The sequence below is a fragment of the Lytechinus variegatus genome, chromosome 8, assembly GCF_018143015.1.
Source record: "Lytechinus variegatus isolate NC3 chromosome 8, Lvar_3.0, whole genome shotgun sequence".
Taxonomy (NCBI): Eukaryota; Metazoa; Echinodermata; class Echinoidea; order Temnopleuroida; family Toxopneustidae; genus Lytechinus; species Lytechinus variegatus.
This window is the reverse complement of record NC_054747.1, coordinates 3,089,015-3,111,729: the sequence shown is the minus strand read 5'-3', so window position 1 is coordinate 3,111,729 and position 22,715 is coordinate 3,089,015. Positions and strand designations below refer to the sequence as shown.

The 22,715-nt window shown below is 37.8% G+C and overlaps 1 protein-coding gene across 3 annotated transcripts in view; it reads left to right on the top strand.

Annotated features, from left to right (window-relative positions):
* Nucleotides 1-22,715, top strand: part of LOC121419824 (hormone-sensitive lipase-like) — a 100,947-nt gene that overhangs the window by 12,465 nt on the left and 65,767 nt on the right. For all 3 annotated transcript variants that reach the window (XM_041614287.1, XM_041614290.1, XM_041614289.1), the window contains exon 2: nucleotides 15,424-15,542. In XM_041614287.1, the coding sequence (XP_041470221.1) occupies nucleotides 15,424-15,542 (119 nt within the window). The remainder of the gene's footprint in view (nucleotides 1-15,423; nucleotides 15,543-22,715) is intronic.

Here is a 22,715-nt window from a genome sequence, read left to right as displayed (position 1 = left end):
GTCGGACTGTCCAGGGTCGGGCTGTCTGGCCCCCAATACCTCAGTCACATATTTCCCTACGGTGACACGAATACAGCCGTTTTAACATTTTTGTACCAGCTACATGTAGGTGGTTTGAATAAATTTGAATAAATCAATTGTTTTCCACTCGACGTACAGCCGACATGAGGAAATGTATATCTGATGAAACCTACTGTATGCAAAATACAGCAAGAGGCATTTCCCATGGGTATTGATACCCATCTTCAAATGGTACTAATCTAATCTAGAGAAATTGCAAAAATGGGTCATGGAAAATCATGGAATCCAACAACTCCAGAAGGCAAATGCTTCAAAAGAAATTTACGTAGTAAAATCTGATTTGTGATAATTTTGTATGTTGAAGTGTGCAGGGGAAAACAGTACCACAGATGACCTACATATACATGTAATCATAGATCCAGATCTGTATCTGAAATTTGTACGATTCAACAGAATACTCTAAGGAGAAAAACAAGTTGATGGGTGGGCAAAGAAATAAATGCAACTTAGATTGAGTTTGGAAGTTCAGGTAATGAGCTTGTTCTGTAGCCTTTGCCATGGTTTGAGCCCTGGACCATTATAGTCTATAATATGTTCGCCAATCATTAGATAGTTCATTCAGATTGTACCCCCCCCCAAAAAAAAAAAACTCTCCCTTTGGGTACAAATGTGAATGCATCCATGAACATTTGCTCTATACTACAAACAATTATTTCTCCTCTCAGATACCAATGCGATGCATCTTTGAAGGACTGCTCTACTATCATACCCCCCTTAAAAAAATCTCTCCCTTTGGGTACAAATAGGAGATAGGTCATTTCTGATGTCAGCCCCACGACTATGGAACAAACTTACCTTTGACATTAGGAATTCAACAAATTTACATGTAATATCATCAAGTTAAAATAAAAAACCTATCTATTCCATTAGTATGTACAGCACTTGAGGAAGCTCTTGCAGCACAATATAGAAATAGATTTTGCGCTATATAAATGCATATTATATATTTCAATTTATTTTATTTTACAAATGTGAATGCATCCATGAACTTTTGCCCTATCATACTCCCCCCAAAATGATCTCCCATCAGGTACCAATGTGAAAGCATTCCTGCACTTCTGCTCTGTACTGCCAAAGAAATAACAAAATTCATCTTCTCTTCACTACCAAGCATCCCTAACTTTCTACTCTACTATACCACCAGAGAAAATTTCTCTCTCCTTGGGTACAAATGTGAATGCATCCCTGAACTTAAGCTCTGTACTGCCAAAGAAACAACGAAATTCATCTTCTCTTCGCTGTCAATCTGAATGCGTCCACGACGTTCTACTCTACTATACTACCAAAGAAAATATCTTTCTCCTTGGGTACGAATGTGAATGCATCCCTGAACTCTGTACTGCCAAAGAAACAACGAAATTCATCTTCTCTTCGCTGTCAATCTGAATGCGTCCCCGACGTTCTACTCAACTATACTACCAAAGAAAATATCTTTCTCCTTGGGTACGAATGTGAATGCATCCCTGAACTCTGTACTGCCAAAGAAATATAACAAAAGTCATCTTCTCTTTGATACCAATCTGAGGTCTGTTGCAGAAAGAGTTGCGTTTAAATGCAAGTCAAAAAATCAATCGCAAGTCCCAAATGCGCGCTGTTGATTGGTAGAGAATCAAGTTGCGCATGATTTTTAGAGTTGCGATTGATTGCAACTCTTTCTGCATCGGGCCCCTGACATTCTACTCTTCTATATTCAATTCAATTCAATTCAATTCATTTATTTCATTTCCATTCAAAACATAATACAAAGTAATATAAAACAATAGAAGTCAAATACAATTTTACAGAAGGGCATTCTTACTTCGTAAAAAAAAAAAAAAAAAAACACAGTATAATATAGAGCATAAATGGATATGGAAATGAGGGGGATCCACTAAAAAGCAAAGCTTGTAAAATTGTGGATCCCCCTTGGAAAAGAATTATAGTCGACTTACTATATGCGTACATGCATGTATTACAGGAAAGAAAAGAGAAAAAGAAATCATATTGACGGAAACATAAAAACTGAACAAATGCAAAGCTTTTCACACAAAGAGGTCTTCGTTGCAAAGGATATGTTGCGCAAGACAGGAAAAAACAGAGAGAGGGGATGACAAGACGTAGAAGACAAGACAAAACAAGAGACAGGACAGTACAAGACAACTAGTTTTTAAAAGGAGTAAAACTAAGAATGGGAAAGGGCTGACCATGAACCAGCTTGATCTGGTGAAATAACAAAGGATATGACTGGACAATATAGATGAAAAAAGATAAAATAAAAGTGAAAAATGTAAGGATTATAATCAAGATAATGAAGTGTTAGTTCCGTTGAGAAGAATTATAGGAATTAAGCAGGATACGTTTGAGTTTACGTTTGAATGAATTCAAGGAGACACTGTCTTTAACATTATTAGCGAGTGAGTTCCAGAATTTAGGACCGTTGAATAAGAATGTATTTTTGGCCAGTAAAGTTCTGTAAAGTGGGATGTGAAGTTCGTCAGAGTGTCTCGTGGGGTAGTTATGATAAAATTGATTTTTAGGGAACATGGCATCAAAAATATGGGGAAGTGCATTATTATTATAACTATACATGAAGTGCCCTAACTGTAGTAAATACAGGTCTTTGACTTTCAACAGTTTACTTTCTAGAAAAAGTGGGTCCGTATGAGAACGGAAACATGTACTATGAATAATACGAAGTGCTTTCTTTTGCAAAAGCAACAATTTATCTAATAAATATTGATGGGTATCACCCCAAATAATATTCTCAGTCTACCAAAGAGAATTTCTTTCCCCTTGGGTTCCAATGTGAATGCATCCATGAACTTCTGCTCTATAAACCATCTACCTCCAATTCCAAAGGAAAAACAATCGATAGAACCTTTACGCCTGCCTGGGAGCATGCATTCTGGATAGAATGTGATCTTGGGAGTCATTTTACCTGGTTAGCTTCCGTGCTTTGACCCTGAATACTTAACAGAAAAACCATCTACATGTACAGTACGATACTGCCAGTGCCTCTGAGAGAAGTCGAAGATATTCTATTGTTCTATTAAATCATATACAGTATATACATTGGCGGCGGAAGCCAAAAATTTTAGGAGGGGACAACCCAAAAAATTTTGACAAGAAAAAAAAAAATGTTCTCAATCCAAAAATTTTAGGGGGGACGTAGGAAAATAAATTGACAAGCCCACAAAAAAAAAAAAAAAAAAAAGGTCATCATCAACAAATTTAGCGGGACCGTCCCCTCCCCTCCTCAAATTTAGGGGGGGACACGTCCCCCCGCTTCCGCCGCCTATGAGTATATACCTGGGTTCAGGACATACATTTAACACAATAAGGGTCATTAGTGTTGCGTGAAGTAGTTTGCAATGTCCGCATAGCGGGAAAAATCATAAAGATTCAATAGCAATTGATTGTGGGGCTACTTGTACAGTAATAATAATATAGGATTTGTATAGCGCACGTTCACACCTTGCTAGGTGCTCAAGGCGCTCCTATATTACCCCAGCTATTGAAGCTAGTCTACCAATTCCAGTGCGCGCAGCTTTCTTAGGAATTACATGTACTTCCTGCCGGTACCCATTTACCTCACCAGGGTCAAGTGCAGCACAGTGTGGATCAATTTCTTGCTGAAAGAAAACACGCCATGGCTAGGATTCAAACTCACGACCCTCTGTTTGAAAGGCGAGAGTCAGAACCACTAGACCACGACACGCCCACGCAATTATCCACAATCATCAACGCAATTAATTTTAGAAGGTATCCCAGACATTGTCATCAATCGTAAAACTTCATGTTTTTTTTAGTACGGACCCAATCTTTTTTTAACCAAAAACTAAATTCTGATTTTGACCGGTGAATTTGATAATTGCAGGATTAGTTCACGGCTGGAGGAGAGACACATGACCCACCAAGCCAGACATCGATCTTCGCGCTCTTCCTCTTCTATGCATGACTATATGTTACCATGGTAACAGAATGCATACAGACAAGCTGTAACTCTATCCATTGCTGATTGGAAAGATATCCGTTGAATCGATGCAATATAGTGTCTTTGTCATTGTCATTAAAAAGGCATGGCATGCATGTGTATGTAACAGTCAGGCTTTTCATCTGTAACAATATAGGATTGGAATGGCATATGTTTATAAAGTTCTTTTATTAGGCTCGGTGAACGAGCGGCTAATATAAGTGCATTCTTGCATTACAGAGAATATAGCAACCTTAACTGTTGGGCTCACATATGTATAATCACACAATAGGAGTGTTCGAACCGACTCAAAGTCAGAGAATACCAAGTATTCTCTGATCGTGAAATTTACACAAACCCTGATCTACCCTGATAAAAAAATACCAGGTTTTTTGCCAAATGTTGTGAAAGCAAAATATTTGTAATATTCCTGAAAGAAAAATCGTCCTACATGCAAGTTGGCTCAGTTGGTAGAACATCCGTCTCACAACCGGGAGATCGATAGTTCAAACCCCGGCCGCGTCAGACCAAAAGACATTAAAAGAGGGGAGTTGCTGCTACTCTGTTTGGCGTTCAACAATTAAAGGGATAGAGCCTCGTCGATCTGGCGCTGCAGCGGCTTGCTGGGCCCACGATCAATTTGGCATATTCAATTTTCGGAGTATTTCATTTCTGATGTGTATTTCGAACAATAAAATAAAAAAATAGAAAAGATAAACATAATATAAAAAATGTTCCTGCTACATAGCACATTTTCTTTAAATTGTTAACATGAACTTTCATAGGGATTTTTCCAAGATCACAGGTATTCTCGCATTGTGAAGGCACGTATGGGAACTTTCTCTAGGTGGTTTCAAACCGATTACAGGAATCCCCGAGAATTATGAGAATTTTTTCAGGCTTAGAAATACCTGTTAATTATTTTTGAACTCTGCCCCGAAACATACCTTCCAGGATAAGTTCCTGAAGTTACAAGCATGTGCAGTATGGCCTGATAAAGCAAGGTGGGATATTCAAAATCTCTAGCTCAGCAGCCACCCATGGCGCCCACACCTACAGTAACTACATGTAAAAGCTGGGCTGCCTAAAAGTTCCCGTAATTTTCTTTCACACTATCTATAAGTCCCTACGACCTTGGAAAAATCTCTGCGAAAGTTCTCGTAATATTTAGTATTTTCTTTCAGGGAGATTAATTTTGCAATTCGCTTTCACACTGTCAAAATTACGTGGTATTTACTGATCAAATTTCCCGATCAGAAAATACCTGGAACCGATGAACTTTGAGGCGGTCTGAAACCACCGTCTGTGTCAGAGCTAAATTTAGTCTGTGTTTGTTCAGAAGCATGCTTATTAAAATTCAGTACGATATTTATTCTTTTTGGCCGCAATCAATGAGATTGAATGTATAGAGCATGGTATGTATGTTATTGAGATCAGAGAGCGCAAAAGAGAGGGGGGGGGTAGCGGATTTTTATGAACGAAACAACTGTTTATACATATGTGCAAACACAGCAGCATATTTATAAATAAAAATGATGGGGGCTTTGGTTGTGACCCCCCCCCAAAAAAAAAGTTTTACAAGAAATGAATTAGAGCCTATAGACTATTTGTAATCAGAGCAATACAGGTTTTTTTTATTGCTTTTAAAATCCTGATTGAACTTTTTGGCACTATAAAATACAGTTTATTGTTATTATTATACATGTACTGTATAATGCCAGATGATGGACATGTATTAATGCCTATATCTGAGACATACTCTGAGACATTCATACGTTTGAAGAATTTCTGTGAGGTTCTTGTCCATATTGTGTGCAAACAGAAACCATTTCTCAATTTATTTTAAAACCTAGATTGTCTTTAATATGTGGAGGTATGTGGGCTGTTATGGCTCCAGACAAAATAAAAAGTAGAGAAAAATTGTTGGCAAACATTCCTCGCCCTCAAGAGGAGGGAACAATCACCATTAGTCAATAGCAGAATATGTAGGGTCATGCTGAGACCAGGCTTAAAGGTACACATTAGGCGGTTTCAGACCGCCTCGAAGTTCGCCAGTTCCAGGTATTCTCTGATCGGGAAATTTACCCCGATCAGAAAATACCAGGTATTTTGGTAATGTGAAAGCAAACTACGCGTAATTTCCCCGAAAGAAAATACCCGCTAAATAGTAGGTACTTGGCGAAATTATGAGAACTTTCGTGGGGATTTTTCCAAGGTCGCAGGTATTTTGGCGATGTGAAAGCAAATTACGGGAACTTTTATCCCAGCGTGTTGTTGGGCGCGGCGGCGTGGGTGGCTGCTGGGCTAGTGATTTTGAATCTCCCGCCTTGCCTGCTTATCAGACCACACTGCGCATGCTCGTAACTTCGGGAACTTATCCCGAAGGATGTGTTTCGGGGCGGTGTGAATGCAGGAATAATTAATGGGTATTTTTTAGCCTTAAAAAGTTCTCGTAATTTAACGGGGATTCTTGTGATCGAGGCGGTTTGAAACCACCTAGTGTGTATTCGAGTTATTCTTTTTATTGCGTTGTCATGGACTCTTTTAATAGGGTCATTCCGTGTCAAATCACCCAAAAATAAATTAAAATTAAATCGCTTCATCTCAGAATTCGTTCATTTTTGGTATATAGGGAGTTTGACATGGCCCATGTCCACATATTTTTTTTAGCGCAATCGGATGCACGGTTTTCCCGTTATGACACGCCCAATTTCGGTGATCTGACCGAAAATGGGCGTGGCCGCCAAGTTTTAAATGACCGTGGCTCGGTAACCGATGCACCAAAATCAGTAAAAATGGTATCATTGAATAGGAAATTGAATGAACTATATGAAAAATGTGTTATTTTTTATGTAGGGGCAATATAATGAGTGATGACCTTTTGACCTTTGCATTGACCTTGAATTTGACCCCCGGGGTCACACTATTTTGAGTAAATATTTCAATATATGAATACCTTACATTATTTCTATATAATATTAAAAAACTGGAGGTGTATTATTTTTTGTTTTTGTTCCAACTTCTCTCGAAGAAGGCATACTTTTTGCAAATATTTTTACTACAGTCCCACACATACTAATTTCTGTATTGTATAGTGAATACACATAATGTATGTTGATACGAAGTATCTCAAATCTTTGTTAATTACATTACGCATGCACTCGTTAAGGGTGTCAAAAACACCAATTTTCAAAAAAGGGGTAGTTTTGAAAGACTGGTCAATGGTCAATTGCAGGGTGAAGCGCATTTAGGGTATTTTTTTTCCAAAGCTTTGTTATTAGACTGGCCAAACGTGTTTAGGGTATGTTTTTTTTCCCCGGGGTCATATTCTGGCGATGACTTGTTTAGGGGCCAAATGTGTAAATAGTAAATAAAGCCCGTGAAAAACTTGTTTACGGGGTTATTTTGCACACAGAGAAAAACTCGTTTAGGTGGTGTTTGGAAATAATTTGGCCACGCGTGTGTAACTGTACAGTGCTACATTTGACTGCCCCCCCCCCCTACCCCAGGACCAATCTTGTACTGATCAGAGCTCAAGAGAATGTGTCCAATGTGGGTATATTTTTGCAATGTAAGTTTCTGAGATGACATATTTCTGAGATGATGATGAAAAGACGGAGCATTAATCTAGCACAATGTTTTCTTCTCCGACCCAACACATATCTTCCTTTGCTAGCCCATGAGGATGCATAAATTTGACAGGATAGTCTCCAAACTCTTTGGAGATCTCATCTACCGTACTAATCCAGGGTTAATCATTTTACATGTAACTATTGTAATGTTTTATACCCTCGCAAATTGGACTGTAAACACGTAGCTTTCCTAGCGAAATAAATACATGTACCCTGTTTTCGTTATTTAAGTGTTTTTGACACCCTTATTACTCATGTAAGTAATGTGCAATATCTTGAAAAAGAGATCTATATTTTTTACGTTTTTTGGTTTGTGCATGTTATCTACTTGTCAATGGAAGTCCCCCCCCCCCCCCGTCTAACTTCTGATCACTAAGCAATGTGTTCCCTCGATAAGTTGGACAAATTACGTACAAAACATGTGCTATCTGAATAGTCACTCATGAAATGGTACATCTATAGCATAAGATAGCTAGGCAAGTGTCCAAGCAAAAAAAAGCAAAAAACAAATAAACTGCTGTAAGTTGAGGAAAGAGCTGGTTCAGCAGGAACAAGTGTCTTATTATCTTATCAGTGAATCTGGTTAATTCTACATACATTACAATGTATGAAATGCCTTTTTGGTGGGGGGGGGGGAGGGGCTCAGCTCAATGGATCAATTTGTATACATTGTACACTTTGGGAACAATCCAGTACATGAAACCCACACAGTGAAAGTTTGTTTACATTACAAAGAAATTACAGTGGGTCATACATGTATCTGCCTCATATGGTAATTATGGGCAGGGAACTATTCCTCCATGATAAAACATGTTATTACTGTTTACTGAGTTTGGCTGGACATAAACTATATGTTTAAGAACAGTGGAAAGACATGAATTGTACAGCTTCAGTAAAAGAGTGCATCCATCCCTTATTGCATCACAAGTATTGAATGCATGTTCACTGACCCAGCACAAATAGATATGTGTGGGACTGTAATGAGAATTTTTGCAGTAAGAAAGCATATTTTGAGAGTGGTTTTAAGACAGAGAAAAAATAATACACTTCCAATTTTTTGATATTGTGTAAAAATAATGTTAGGAATTCAGATACAAAAATATTGACTAAAAATAGTGTGACCCCGGGGGTCAAATTCAAGGTCAATGCAAAGGTCAAAAGGTCATCACTCATATTGCCCCTACATAAAAAATAACACATTTTTCAGATAGTTCATTCAATTTTCTATCCACTGATACCTTTTTTACTGATTTCGGTCCATCAGTTACCGAGCTATGGTCGCTTATAACTTGGCGGCCGCGCCCATTTTCGGCCAAATCAACGAAATTGGGCGTGTCATAACGGGAAAACCGTGCATCCGATTGCGCTAAAAAAAAATATGTGGACATGGGCCATGTCAAACTCCCTATATACCAAAAATGAACGAATTCTGAGACGGTGCGATTTAACTCGTTGGGTGAATTTACATGGAATGACCCAATAGTCAGTATTAATGTGTACATGTAGTTGTGAATAGGAGCATAAAGATATCTTTTATAATGGATTTAATTTTTTTAACCTACAGGGTGTATCAAGCATTTCTTTAAGCTCCATTCCATTTCATAAATAATTGTTTTAATTGCACAATTTCTATTTCTACAAGCAAATCAAATTAAGTAATTTTAACTGCTATATGACCAATTTGTAATAAAGTTTCTAAGAAACGGGCCCCATATTTTTTCTTTTGAAACACACTTTACCACTTGTCCATGATCCAAATTTGGAACAAATCGCATTTTGCTTATTTTTTAAAATATGAATGAACGCATCTTTTTGTAAGGATCAAAATTACTTTAAGAATGACAATTTGAAAGATGGCAAGACTTTTGGAGCAAAGGCCAAATTTGTTTCAAATCGTAGCCTGATGTCCTTACAGCTATAGATTTTCAATTTGCTTTTACTGTATGATGATGCCATTGTCACAGATTTGAACATATAGTTCAATTTAGAACTTTTAATACATGTATATTCACCTAAAAATTTCATGTTTTATTCCAAAATTGGGTCGCAGAGCAATCACATGGTAGCCTTAACAAGCAACTTCAATGAAAATAAAAACCACATTACCAATTCGAAGCAGCCATGGTCACATGACGTGTCACCTGACATGAGGATTTCATCACTGGTTGTGGCATGAGGGTCCCCGTAATCAAATCATTCTGGATTAATCTAATCGGCCCCATCTTATCAACTCCGCAATTTAATCTATATTGATTTTATGACTATTAGAGGTCAAACCACTGCCATATCAATATCAGTATGACTTTTTGTTTGTTTAGGCTTGTTCAGTATGAAATTGGTTTGGTGATATGTTCACACTGCTCAAAATTTTGTTTAAAATAAAATTTAGGGCCTATATTTTGTAAGGGGGATGGATACATGGAAGAGTGAGTCTGTCTCATCTCTGTCGTAGATATTCCATTCACACTTTCTGCTCAAGTCAAAGTCTTCCTTGGTACAGGGGTGTGAGAGTTCAGATTTTTGTGTTTTGATTTTCAGCTGAATTTCAGCTTATATTTGGCTTTCCTCTGTACAAAAAGTATGGGAGCTCTTTCTATTTCAGACTTTTTCAATACTCTTCAGCTTTTTTCAGATCTTTTTATTTGTGACCACTCACACCCATGTTGGTAGCAAGGCCTATTTGTAAAGAAGTGAAATCTAGTCATTTTTTGCCCCTCTCTCCTTTTTTTTTTTGGGGGGGGGGGGTGCAGTTGTAATATGTGTAATGTCATATCTATGTACGTGGAGCATTGTGGCCCAGTGGATTAGTTCTCCAGACTTTGAAACAGAGGGCCGTGGGTTCAAATCCCAGCTGTGGCGTAATTTCCTTAATTGCAAGAAATTTATCTGCATTGTGCTGCACTCGACCCAGATGAGGTACATGTAAAGTGGGTTCCTGGTACAAATTGATTCCTTGAAATGGATGTGCAGTAAATTAATTACGGCCACCAACCTCAAGCTGGGCTGATAATATCCAAGTCCTCTGGAAGTCCATAGAGACATTAAAGTGTGATATGCATTATCCAAGAACTGTTTGTTATTGTAATTATTATCGGGGTTTAATTCTCTGTCATTGCACCTGTTTCCTTGAGCAAGTCATTTCATCTTCAATGTACTACCTGAACTAGGGACTGTGATTTTCCGTTTTACCTGTACTAAACAAAACAGAAATTCCATTTGGTTCTTATACTTTTCATGTATAAAAAAAATTCATGGAATTCACCTTTGCAAAACGGAATTAAGGTCTTTGCTGTGTACATTCTCAGTGACAAACGGAATTTCCATTTTTAGATCAAGTTGAAACAGAATCATAGATTTTCAGAAACAGAAAAGACCATTTTTAGAAACGGAAAATCACTGTCTCTAATGTAGGCCTACTTCAAATAAAATGAACATAGTCAACATACAGTACTTTAGGTACTTATGGTACAAACGTGCCAGTGTTAAAAAAAGAAGAAGAAAAGAGTTTCGATTTTGTCTATAAAAAAAAGAGCATGTATTGATACATCTATCAGTTTATACATATACTGTTCATTCATTGCCATATCAGTGTGTTACTTGCAAACCAGGATCTATTATCACAAATAGCAAGACAAACATCAAATCTTTCCATGCATGACCAGCAAAAAGCATTATTAAATGGTCAATATTGACACATGCCATTAAGCCATTTTCCACTGGTCTTGTTACAGTTATACCCCGTTCTCATTGACATAAAAACCAGTGTAAGTACTAGAAACCAGTTAAGAAGATCGCTTTGCGAGCGTTGACAATTGATCACCTGAAAGGGGTTTTCAGAACAACTTCACAAAAAGCGGTCTTGTTGCTATGGGAACGCTCTCAGTTTGGTGACATGTTTTGCGAGTAATTTGAAACTGCAGCGTAGGCATTCCACACAGTGTGTGGAGTAGTGCGCTTAAAATATGCGAAGATCGCATCCTGAAGAACGGTTGTGTCCTCACTTTTGCTGAAACCGGTTTAATGAGGCAAAGCAATTTTGAAACTGCATCGCAAGGTAGGTTTCTGATTGTGGCCTCACTTTCACTGAAACAAATTTAATGAGGCATACAATCTACATCACGAGTTGGTTTCCGAACCGGTTTAGAAGATTGCTATTATAAAGACCGCTTCCAGCGTTCTCATTACATGTTAAACTAGTTTCCACAGTTTCCGGTAAACTGGTTTTAGGATGGTAATGAGAATGGGGTCTTTAGATCTGTGTAAAAGATCTATTCAGCATGACTTGGAATTGGAAGTTGCTGCTTGTATGTAAAAAGTCATTCATGAATTTGAAAGACAGACTCAAGTTGTCACATTGAGCAATAATTCAAGCGAAAGTATGTAAAAACAAGCATGAGTGATACCTGTTCTGAACCGAAGGTTAATAAAAAACGTGTGTAGTATTGTTTTAATGATGGAAAATGAACACATTCATGTACCTGTTTCTGTTTGTGGAACTTCCGAAGGGACATAGCAGGACAGTGTTTTGCAGGTAAACGCCAAGCTGGTATAGAACCAATTACCAAGAAAACGTTTTACGTCAAGTTTAATCAGTCATAGTGGTTGACCTTATAGACAACTCTCGGGCCGTTCTATCAAAGTGGAGATGTGGGATTTAAACTCACAACCTTGCAATTGTATGAGTCCAATGTTCTAACCACTAGACCATGTGGCCTCATGTGTCATCACATTGGCTTGTCGCTGCCGTTTGGTCGGGCAATCGCAACCCAACCATTTGAGAAAATTTGCTATCATTTTAAAAAACATCAAGTAAATTGGACCCAAACTTTTGGGAATTTAGGTTGCTCTTTTCTTAAATTGTTTTAAAATGGACCTGACGTCTTATGAATTTAGGAGGCCCTTTTCTCAAATGGTTGGGTAAACTGGACCTGATTTTTCATGAATTTAGGTGGCCCTTTTCTTGATTGGTTGGGTAAACTGGAATCGATGTTTCATAAATTAAGGTGGCCCTTTTCTTGAAAGGTCAGATAAATTAGACCCGATGTTTCATGAATTACATGTATCCTTTTCTTGAAAGGTCAGGTAAATTAGAACCGATGTTTCATGAATTTAGGTGGTCCTTTTCTTGAAAGGTCAGGTAAATTAGACCCAATGTTTCATGAATTAAGGTGGTCCTTTTCTTGAAAGGTCAGGTAAATTAGACCCGATGTTTCATGAATTAAGGTGGTCCTTTTCTTGATTGGTCGGGTAAACTGGACTTGATGTTTCATAAATTAAGGTGGCCCTTTTCTTGAAAGGTCACGTAAATTAGATCCGATGTTTCATGAATTACATGTAAGATGGTCCTTTTCTTGAAAGGTCAGGTAAATTGGATCCGATATTTCATGAATTAAGGTGGTCCTTTTCTTGAACGGTCAGGTAAATTAGACCCGCTGTTTCATGAATTTAGGTGGCCCTTTTCTTGAATGGTTGGGTAAATTAGACCCGATGTTTCATGAATTTAGGCTGCCCTTTTCTTGAATGGTTTGGTAAATTAGACCCGATGTTTCATGAATTTAGGTGGCCCTTTTCTTGAATGGTTTGGTAAACTCGACTCGATGTTTCATAAATGAAGGTCGCCCTTTCCTCGAAGGGTTTGATAAACCAGACCCGATGTTTCATGAATTAAAGTCTCCCTTTTCTCGAATGGTTTGGTAAATTAGACCCGGTGTTTCATGAATTAAGGTGGCTCTTTTCGAATGGTCAGGTAAATTTGACCCAATGTTTTGAGAATTAAGGTGTCCCTTTTCTTGAATGGTTAAAGGATTCATGATTTCCCGATATGACAACCTGATGTGATTCTACAAGACCTACATGTACAGTACCAAGTGTTCCTACACATTTCTATTTTTGGGAAAATAAAATTTGATCATTTTTAAAATTTCTGTTTTTCATACATGTACCCTTCATTATGCTGGTTTTATCCATTATTGTGGTCAACCGATCATCATTGAGTTATTCCTACCTATTTTTCTTTTATTTTTGAATATGTGGATTGGATTCCATAATGTTGTGTTTGCTTTATATCCCATTGTGGTCATAAACTCTTGGTTGTTTTTGTTATGAATCATGTTTCTATTTTCATGAACATATGATTCAGTTTATAAAAAAAAGCCAAAGTCATAAAATGGACTATTAGAGATCCCAAGTCATGCTAATGATACAGAGAGTGATAAATGGGAAATATCATATTTGAGAAAAGAACATATTTGATTTGTTTCATTTTGAGCATCTTGGTATTAAATTGAGTTTTATTAGAATTAAATGAATGATCTAGTGGGTTTCATGAGAGGTTATTTGATGTTATCGTATTCCTTATTGAATAAACATTGTGTGGGCATCTTGTTATTACAAGAGACCTAGTCAGTATTAGATCTGCTTAATTTGACAGCTGGGTGAGTCACCATGGCAACCGTGTGCATCAGTTCTGATTGTTATCCTCCTCCCTCACTGTCTGCTTGGATGTGTTCAAGCTACGTTACACATACATTAAAAAAAAATGTATGGTGTTAATTAACGGTGTTAAATGAAATACCAGAGAGTATTGTGAGAGGATTGCAGCCTCAGGTGTTAAAATATACCATGGGATGTAACACCAAATAATGTTGACATCACAAACAGAATGCCACCATTAGATGTTCAGGGAATAATTTTGCTTTACAAATTTGAATTGCATTTTTGGTCGTAAAAGAAAAGCTCCCAACTATTAAAGTAATGTACAGTCCTATGTAAAAATATGCTATACAAGAGACTTTAATACATAGAAGTCTTTCAAAGATTTGAAGCAAATTGCGATGCGATACCAGGAAAATTATTCCCTGGATGTTCAGACCTTCACGTTTATAATTTCATGGAGCTCAATAAATCGCTCTCCTTATTTTTTGAGGAGATCAATTGAGCTCCTCAGAATCGCTCTCTGTGAGGAGCTCAAATCAATTCATTACATTACATGTACATTTATGATAAATTGTAGATTTCTCTTAACATTGTATACATGCAATAGCTGTGTTAGCTATTAATTTATCTGTGGTGAAAGTAGGCCTGGGTCAATACATTTACAAGATGTCGCACGCGCTCCTGCTAAAAAAAAAAAAAAAAATTGAATAAAAAAAAAATTGCCAAAATTTCACATTTTACATCTTTAAATCCATGAAATGAATCCATGAAATGGCCTTCTTTTTTCCATAATTCCTTGAAATTACTTTGATTTAGTTGAAAACTATCAGAAAAATGAAGAATATTCACCTCTTTCCCGACTCTGATTTGAACTTACCTTGGTAAATATTGTAATCCCACATGTAGACTTCCATGGTGTTGCCATGAAAATCCACATATGGGACTACATGGGACTGCAATATTTACCGAGATTAAATTAAAATCAGAGTCGGGAAAGAGATGAATATTCTTCCTTTTTGTGATAGTTTTCAACTAAATCAAAGTAATTTCAAGGAATTATGGAAAAAAGAAGACCATTTCATGGATTTAAAGATGCAAAATGTGAAATTTTAGCAATTTTTTTTTTTTTTTTTTAGGAGCGCTTTTGCTCTCCTTACTTTTTTTAAGGAGCGCGGAGGAGAGCTGGCGCGATCGGGCTCCTCAAAAATGAAGGTCTGGATGTTGTATTGATATCATGAAGTTAACACTGGTATTAAATGTTTGGTGTAGTCTTCTTCAACTGGCCTACTGGTGTAGAAAAATTTCTTTCTCTCCTTTTTTCAGTTTTGTGATTCACTATGGCAGCCTCTCCAAACTGTAGCAGTAGCCCTCGCGTCATACGCCGAGGGTTACCAGAAATATGAGGGACCCTTCTCCAGGGTAGCATCATCGTTCTTCCACAGGTAAAAGATTTACAATTCGCAACGTTAATGTAACATATTTTGCAGTGGAAGTGTTAATGAAACAATGAGTTTGAAGCTGTAGTTGTATGTTTTTTTAGCTCATCCGGTCCGAAGGGCAAGATGAGCTTATGCCCTGTCGTCCGTCCACAATTTCAAAATGCTACTTCTTCGCCAAATTTTTTATGCTAATTTATGTGAAATTTATTCATAAATCACAGAAAATGCCTCTTCTTAATTTGTTGACAGATTTTGATTTTTTTTTCTTGCATCTGGTAGAGCTGCATGAGGTTCACCAAACTTGTACACAAAATTTTGAAATTTTGTCTGGAAAATTATTTATGCTAATTTATGCAAAATTTATTCATAAATCACAAAAAATGTTTTTTCTTCATTTGTTGATCAATGTCAATCGTTTTTGCTTAATATGATAGCTCGAGGTGGTGATACAAAATTTCAACACAGAACTTTGAAATTCATTAAATATGCTAAATTATTTATATATTTTCAAAACTCCCAAAAATTACTTATTTATTTGTTAATTGATTTTGATTATTTCTGTTCCATCTGAGAGCTACATTAGGTTCACCAAGGTTCTACACAGAGTTAAGAATCTTTGACTAGATAATTATTAATACTTAATTCATATGAAATTTATTAATAGATAGATCACAAAAATGCTTCTATGTCATTTCTTCATCAATCCTATATCCTCAATTTATGTCACCAATATGATTCGCTACAGTGTCAACTGGGCTGAAATTAAAATTGTATTAATTTTGTTGCGAGATGCCGGATGAGCTCCACATCATTGATGTGCTAGTTGTCAGTTTTCCTAATTAGCCTTGTAAATGTTTGTGTCCAAAATAAGATTTCCTCAATTCTTACACAAGTTGAACATTTTCTAGGAAAATATACACACTGATTACAGTACACTGTTCCTCCAAATTACATTTATCATTTTAATTTTAAATATCACATTTTGAGTTACATCATGGTATCCCAATTCACGTGTGGAAAAAATAATAACTCCTTGTTTTCACTGACACCTCATGAGTGACATTTGACAATTTATCAAACATTTTACACTCACAGTTATACATGATTCCTGTCTTACAAAGAGTTGCTATTGATTTAAAATCAACCACAACTATGGAAAGCCAGCGACATCAACATCTCAAATGCATGTTTGTTCAAAATATTTTTTCTAGATATGCTGTATCATACATCCATTGTCTTCTTGAAAATATTGGCCCGTATTCTGAAGTCAGGTTTAACTTAAACTCAGGTTTAAAGTTGTGGTTTAAGTATGGATATCCAATTGTTACATAAATCATTAAAGGTAGAGGTATCATATTTTAACTCATTAATCAATCATAATCATCATTCGTAATTATCTAGGAAGTATAACAAGATTATTGTCTTCGCCATCAATGGATCAGGAAAGAGCACAGTAAACATATGAAACATACAACTTAATGAAAATTGTGACACTTTTGGCTTCCCATAATTTTAGAATAGAGTTAGACCATGGTCTGACTCTGGGCCCACATGTAAGTGTACTTCTCTGTTTTCGAGGGACATTGTGCAAATTTCCTGTAGAAAAATTCATGACATGTATGGATTTCCATTAAGCTGAGGTTGATCTGATCAAGGCTGCGTTTATGCGACCTCGACCCAGAATCATGATTTGAATCATGATTTGAATCATGATTCAAAACAGCAGCATGAATCACGATCCGACAGAATCAGCGTTTATACGACCATCTTTCTAAAGCTGTTTCTCCCTGAATTCGGGCCGATCCAGTGCGCATCACAGTGCGCAGTTTGACCCAGGAAGTATAGGTCAACATTTTCGCACGTGTTTCTAACTTCACGTCGGCTGCTAGATTTTTGCTGCCGCCGGAGCTAACGCGCGATCGTTTGTGCAAGTGCAACGCTTACTCGGCTTCCGAAAAATAAATCTTTTACTTCCAGAATTCCGTGTATTGTACCTCGTATTGTTTTTGATCGGGAACCAGAAGGGGTCATCATCCTCCCACCTTCCGATCGATTTTTCTTGTCTATGATGGTCCTGTACTGGGCACGAATTCTGTTAATTTGTCTCGACAGGCGGTGCCACATCTCCGTTGAAATCCCTCCCTCGCAAGCGCCGCTGAAAGGGATCGTCTTATTTCTGTGAAACCCGGTAAGGGATGCTTGTGCTTCAGGCTGAGCCCAAAGCACAAGCAGAGCCCTGAGTTCATCGTCAGTCCAATTTGTGCCTTTGGAACTTGAAGAAATGATTGATGAAAACAATGAAATATAGAAATGACGCTACAGTACAACCCCGGGGGTACAATACACAGATGATAATTCCTAAATGCTGGCAATACTGCTACACGAAAATTAACCTGCACGAAACACAGCGCGCGCCTTTGAGTCGAACCCGGAAGAAGCACGACACAATGACGTCATAGAATCATGATTCAAATCACGATATCGTTTATACGACCATTTTCGTTCGTGATTCTACAGAAACGTCTTTCCAAACGCCCCTTTTTTCGTGTTTCATGTTTGTGATTCTAATCATGATTATATTCAATTTCGACTAAACGCAATCGTGATTCTGCAGAATCGTGATTTGAATCATGATTCTAATCATGATTCTAGGGTAAAAAAGTGTCGAATAAACGCACCCCAACTCTTTTTAGACGGTGCCCTGATACATGTAACATTGGGCATGTTACTATAATTGTACATATTATGTTAACACCTTGCAACGGCGAGTGTAGTATGCACTGTGTACATCATTGTATCTCATAGTAATTTTACACCTTGTGCCAGTGTAATAGTGCTCATATTTCCATTTTAACTTGCACATATTTTTATTACACTTAATAACAGTGCACATGCTCCTACATGTATTTACATCTTGTAATAGGTCATCTGTTCACCGTTAAAATATGGTGTACCTCATACAGAGCTGCCAAGTAGTACGATTTTTCCGTATTTCATACGGAAATCAATTTAAAATACGGCAGTACGCTTTTTCATGATAAAATACGGGAAAAAACAAATTAGAGAAGAAAAGGTATTCCGTGTGTTGCTGCCCTCTACGTTCAATGAGTTATGCTTTCATCAAGGCTTTCCGATTAGAATTTTCGATATCCTGGCGAATCAATGCGGGTGACAAGTTCCAAGCGCACGCACGTAGTTTACAAGCGCAAAGCAGCGGCTCAAATCACGATATTTTGCGACTGGTAAATACGTCTGTAAGGATGATGACGTCATCCAAGATGGCAACTTACGTTGACCGACGGAAGGATCGAAGATGACGATGTTTCGATCATAATCTGAAACGAATTAGCCGTAACTGCGGTCTAAGGTACGATATTTCTGAATTTCATACATTTTTCCGTAAATATGGATGCAATTTCTTTTTCATAATGTGACATTTTATGATTTTATGTGCAAAAATACGATCGGAAAAAACCAGGTTTCCGTCGAATGTTAGATCTAACGTTACTGCTAATACGTTGTCTGTACGTACGGGCCTCCTAATTCTTCAGTCTATGTATTGGTGAGTCAGCCAACGCAGTTCAGCGGAACAACCAAAATCTAGACTGAAGTTTTTCGGTCTGGTGTGCGACGATGTGGGGCGCAAAATAATGTAAGAAGTGATCGAACTTTGCCATTATGCATGCATATTTATCTCATGGTAAAAATACGGATTTTTTGGTCAAAATACTGATTTTTGGGGATAAGAATACTGAAAATGCAAAATACAACTTGGCAGCTCTGCGCAGAGCTGCCAAGTAGTACGATTTTCCATATTTCATACGGATTTCAATTTAAAATGCGGCAGTACGCTTTTTCACGACAAAATACGGGAAAACAAAAAATAGAGATGAAAAGGTATTGTTCGCCCCACTACGCATCCGGGAACTTTCGGCGGAAACAATACGTGGCGAGTCAGCGTCACTCGCAACCAGTCCATAGAGATGTCTCTAGGCTCGCAACGGACTTCGTATATCCATGTGTGTATGTTTTCTGAACGAACGGAGCACATGTGTGCGGTGTTTGTAGCATCAATTGTCTATGCCTGGGACCGAAGTAAATCGGTGCTTCAACTTGCCAATGTACATGTATACACGTGTGTGTGTGGACGTGCGCATGGGACATCGGTGATCGTGATTTGAACGTGTGTCGCATCCCATCGTTTTATCTGTGTACCAGTGGTGTTCTGTGGTTTGAATTGAGATTTTATCGTGGAAATCATGTCTTCTAAATCAGCTCAACCACGCAAACAACATTTCAAGGAGGAATATTGCAAACGATGGAAGTGCATTGTTGCCTCAAAGAGGGACCAGTTCAGTGCAAGATGCACACTGTGTGGATGTGATTTTTCCGTTAGCCACGGTGGAGCGAATGACGTTCAAGCACACTTGAAATAAAAAAAGCACAAGTCACAGGAGGAAGGGAGTTCTGGTTCTTCAAATATCGCAACCTTCTTTAAACCCAAGGACAACAAAATTATCCGAGCAGAAACTTTAATGGCACAATTTTTGATTGAACACAATATCTCGTTCAGTGTCTCTGACCACTTCACTGACCTGGTCAAGCAGATGTTTCCAGACAGTGCAATTGCGTCCAAATTTGCTTCACGCCGAACAAAAGCAACAGCAATAGGAAAAACACTTGGCCAAGATGCAAAAAGTGAGTACCAATCTAGTATTAATTGTAACATTGATTTTTCATTAAAATTTTAATTAATAATATCACTAAGTGTAAGATTAGGTGGCATGTCTGGTTCATATCCCATGTCATGGTCATATTAATTTTTCTTTATAATTTATATCAATGTATGAGAAGGTGGCATGTCGGGTTCATGACCCATGTCACATTAAATTTTCATTATGAATTTAAAATTTATGTCAAGTGTAGGAGTACATGTAGGTGGCATGTCGGATTCATGACCCATGTCACATAAATTTGAAATTTATATCAAGTGTAAAGTTAAGAGTTCATCATGTAGGTGACATGTCGGATTCATGACCAATGTCACATTAAATATTATAAATTTGAAATTTATATTAAGTGTAAAGTTAAGAGTTCATGTAGGTGGCATGTCAGGTTCATGACCCATGTCACATTAAATTTTCATTATAATTTTAATATTTAAGTCAAGTGTAGGAGTACATGTAGGTGGCATGTCGGTTTCATGACCCATGTCACATTGAATTTTCACTGAAAATTTTATTGCAATGTTTATTGGATGTTGGCTCGAAAATGGGACCACGATGAATATTGTTTTATGTATATCCTTTGCTGGCCCACAGACCTCTGATACTGGCGTGATTTTTACATGTAATTGAACTGTATTTAAAACACCAAGTTAAAATGAAATTGGCAATGTGTTTCTTATTTTTCATTCTCAGGTAAAATCATCCACAAGCTGCTGGATAAATCTTTCTCCTTGTCTACAGATGGAAGTAGCGACAGAGCAGCCGATGAGCAGTTGTATCCAGTAGTTGTTCGATTTTATGATGATGAAGTGAAGCGTGTCGTCAGTGCCCTGCTGCAAATTGCCACAACCAAAGAGAATTCAACTGGTAGAAACATCTTTGAACTGTTGAATGATGTACTCAAGCAGTGCTCCATCCCATGGAAAAATGCAATCTGTTTTGGTGCAGACAATGCTGCTGTCATGCTTGGAATCCATAATGGAGTTGCAGCATTTGTAAAGAAAGAAAATCCAAACATTTTTGTTCTTGGATGCCCCTGCCACTTGCTTCATTTGGCTGCAGAAAAGGGAGCTGCTGAGTTGCCAGTCTCGCCTTCTGACACCCTAACAGCTATCTATTATTATTTGGAGAAGTCCAGTAAGAGGAGTAAGGAGTTCAAAGAAGTGCAGAAACTATGTTGCCTTGAAAAGCATGCCATTTTAAAGCATGTGTGCACAAGATGGATGTCTCTGCAACAGTCCCTTGACAGGCTCTTGGAACAGTGGGTTGCACTCTTGGAATACTTCCGCCAAGAAGCACAAAGTGGAAGTGCCAAGAAACAAACAGCAGGATCCTGTCCTCCCAAGAAGCAAAAACTTGGAGGAGGAAAATCGTCCGTGGCAGCAAAGAAGACACAGCCCTTGCTTCATTCTTCCAAGAAGTCTTCTGTTCAGACAGCTGCATGCTCAGATAGTGCTGGAGCTTCACTGGTGTTGAGTGTTCCATTAGCAAGTTGCAGCAGGAAAACTCCAGCTGACAAAGAAAGTGTCATCAGATCAAATACTTGTCCTCCAAAGAAAGGAATTCCAGGTTCCTCCAAAGGAAGTGGTAAGATTATGCCTCAAGCTAGTCTGTTTGCAAGAGCTTTATCCAGGACAGAAAAAAGCGAGACACAAGCAGCAACTCCATTGTTTTGTGGTACCAAGTCTAGTCCAACTAGAAATTCAGAAGAGACATCTGCTGTATCCAAGCATGTATCAAAGACTCCATCCATGGACAGCAGGCAAACGGCAGCTGATGTAGGCACAGTCAGAAAGCAGACTATTCCTGTTAGAGTTTCTAATACTGCTACACATATTGGTAAACTCACACCAAAATTGAAAAGTAAAGTGCCAGCATCAGCAAGGAAGAGTGAATCACTGTCAGGTAGTACATCAAAAACCTCCCAGCTACCTCCTGGAACAAAATCAGCTGTGAAAAGAAAGACTTCAGATGAAGGTTGTAAAGTGTCAGCTGAAAGTACTACTTCTAAAGCAGCCTCCATCTATGAAAAACTAGTGCAAGATAAGAACAAGTTACCGGTGCCGGTGTATTGTCTTTTTTTGCAGCACACAATTCCAGTGTTCAACAGTGTCAATTTGCAACTTAAAGAAGAAGCTCCTAAAATACATGTGATGCTTGATATTCTTCAGGAATTGCTTCATCAGCTTCAACTTAGATTTGTCAAGCCAGAGGTGATGATGGAAGGTAACATGCCAGACAAGTGTGACTTCAAATGTTGCAAAAATCAGCGGGAAGATGGAGACCTGATTGTGGGGTCAAAAGTGAGTTTCTCACCAGTGGAAAACTCAGTGATGAGGAAAAGACAGAGTTTTATTCTTCAGTGAGAAAATACTTTGTTACATCTTGTAACTATATTGTTACCAAGTTCCCTATTCAAGATGATGTTTTGAAGCATGCAAGGGTGGCT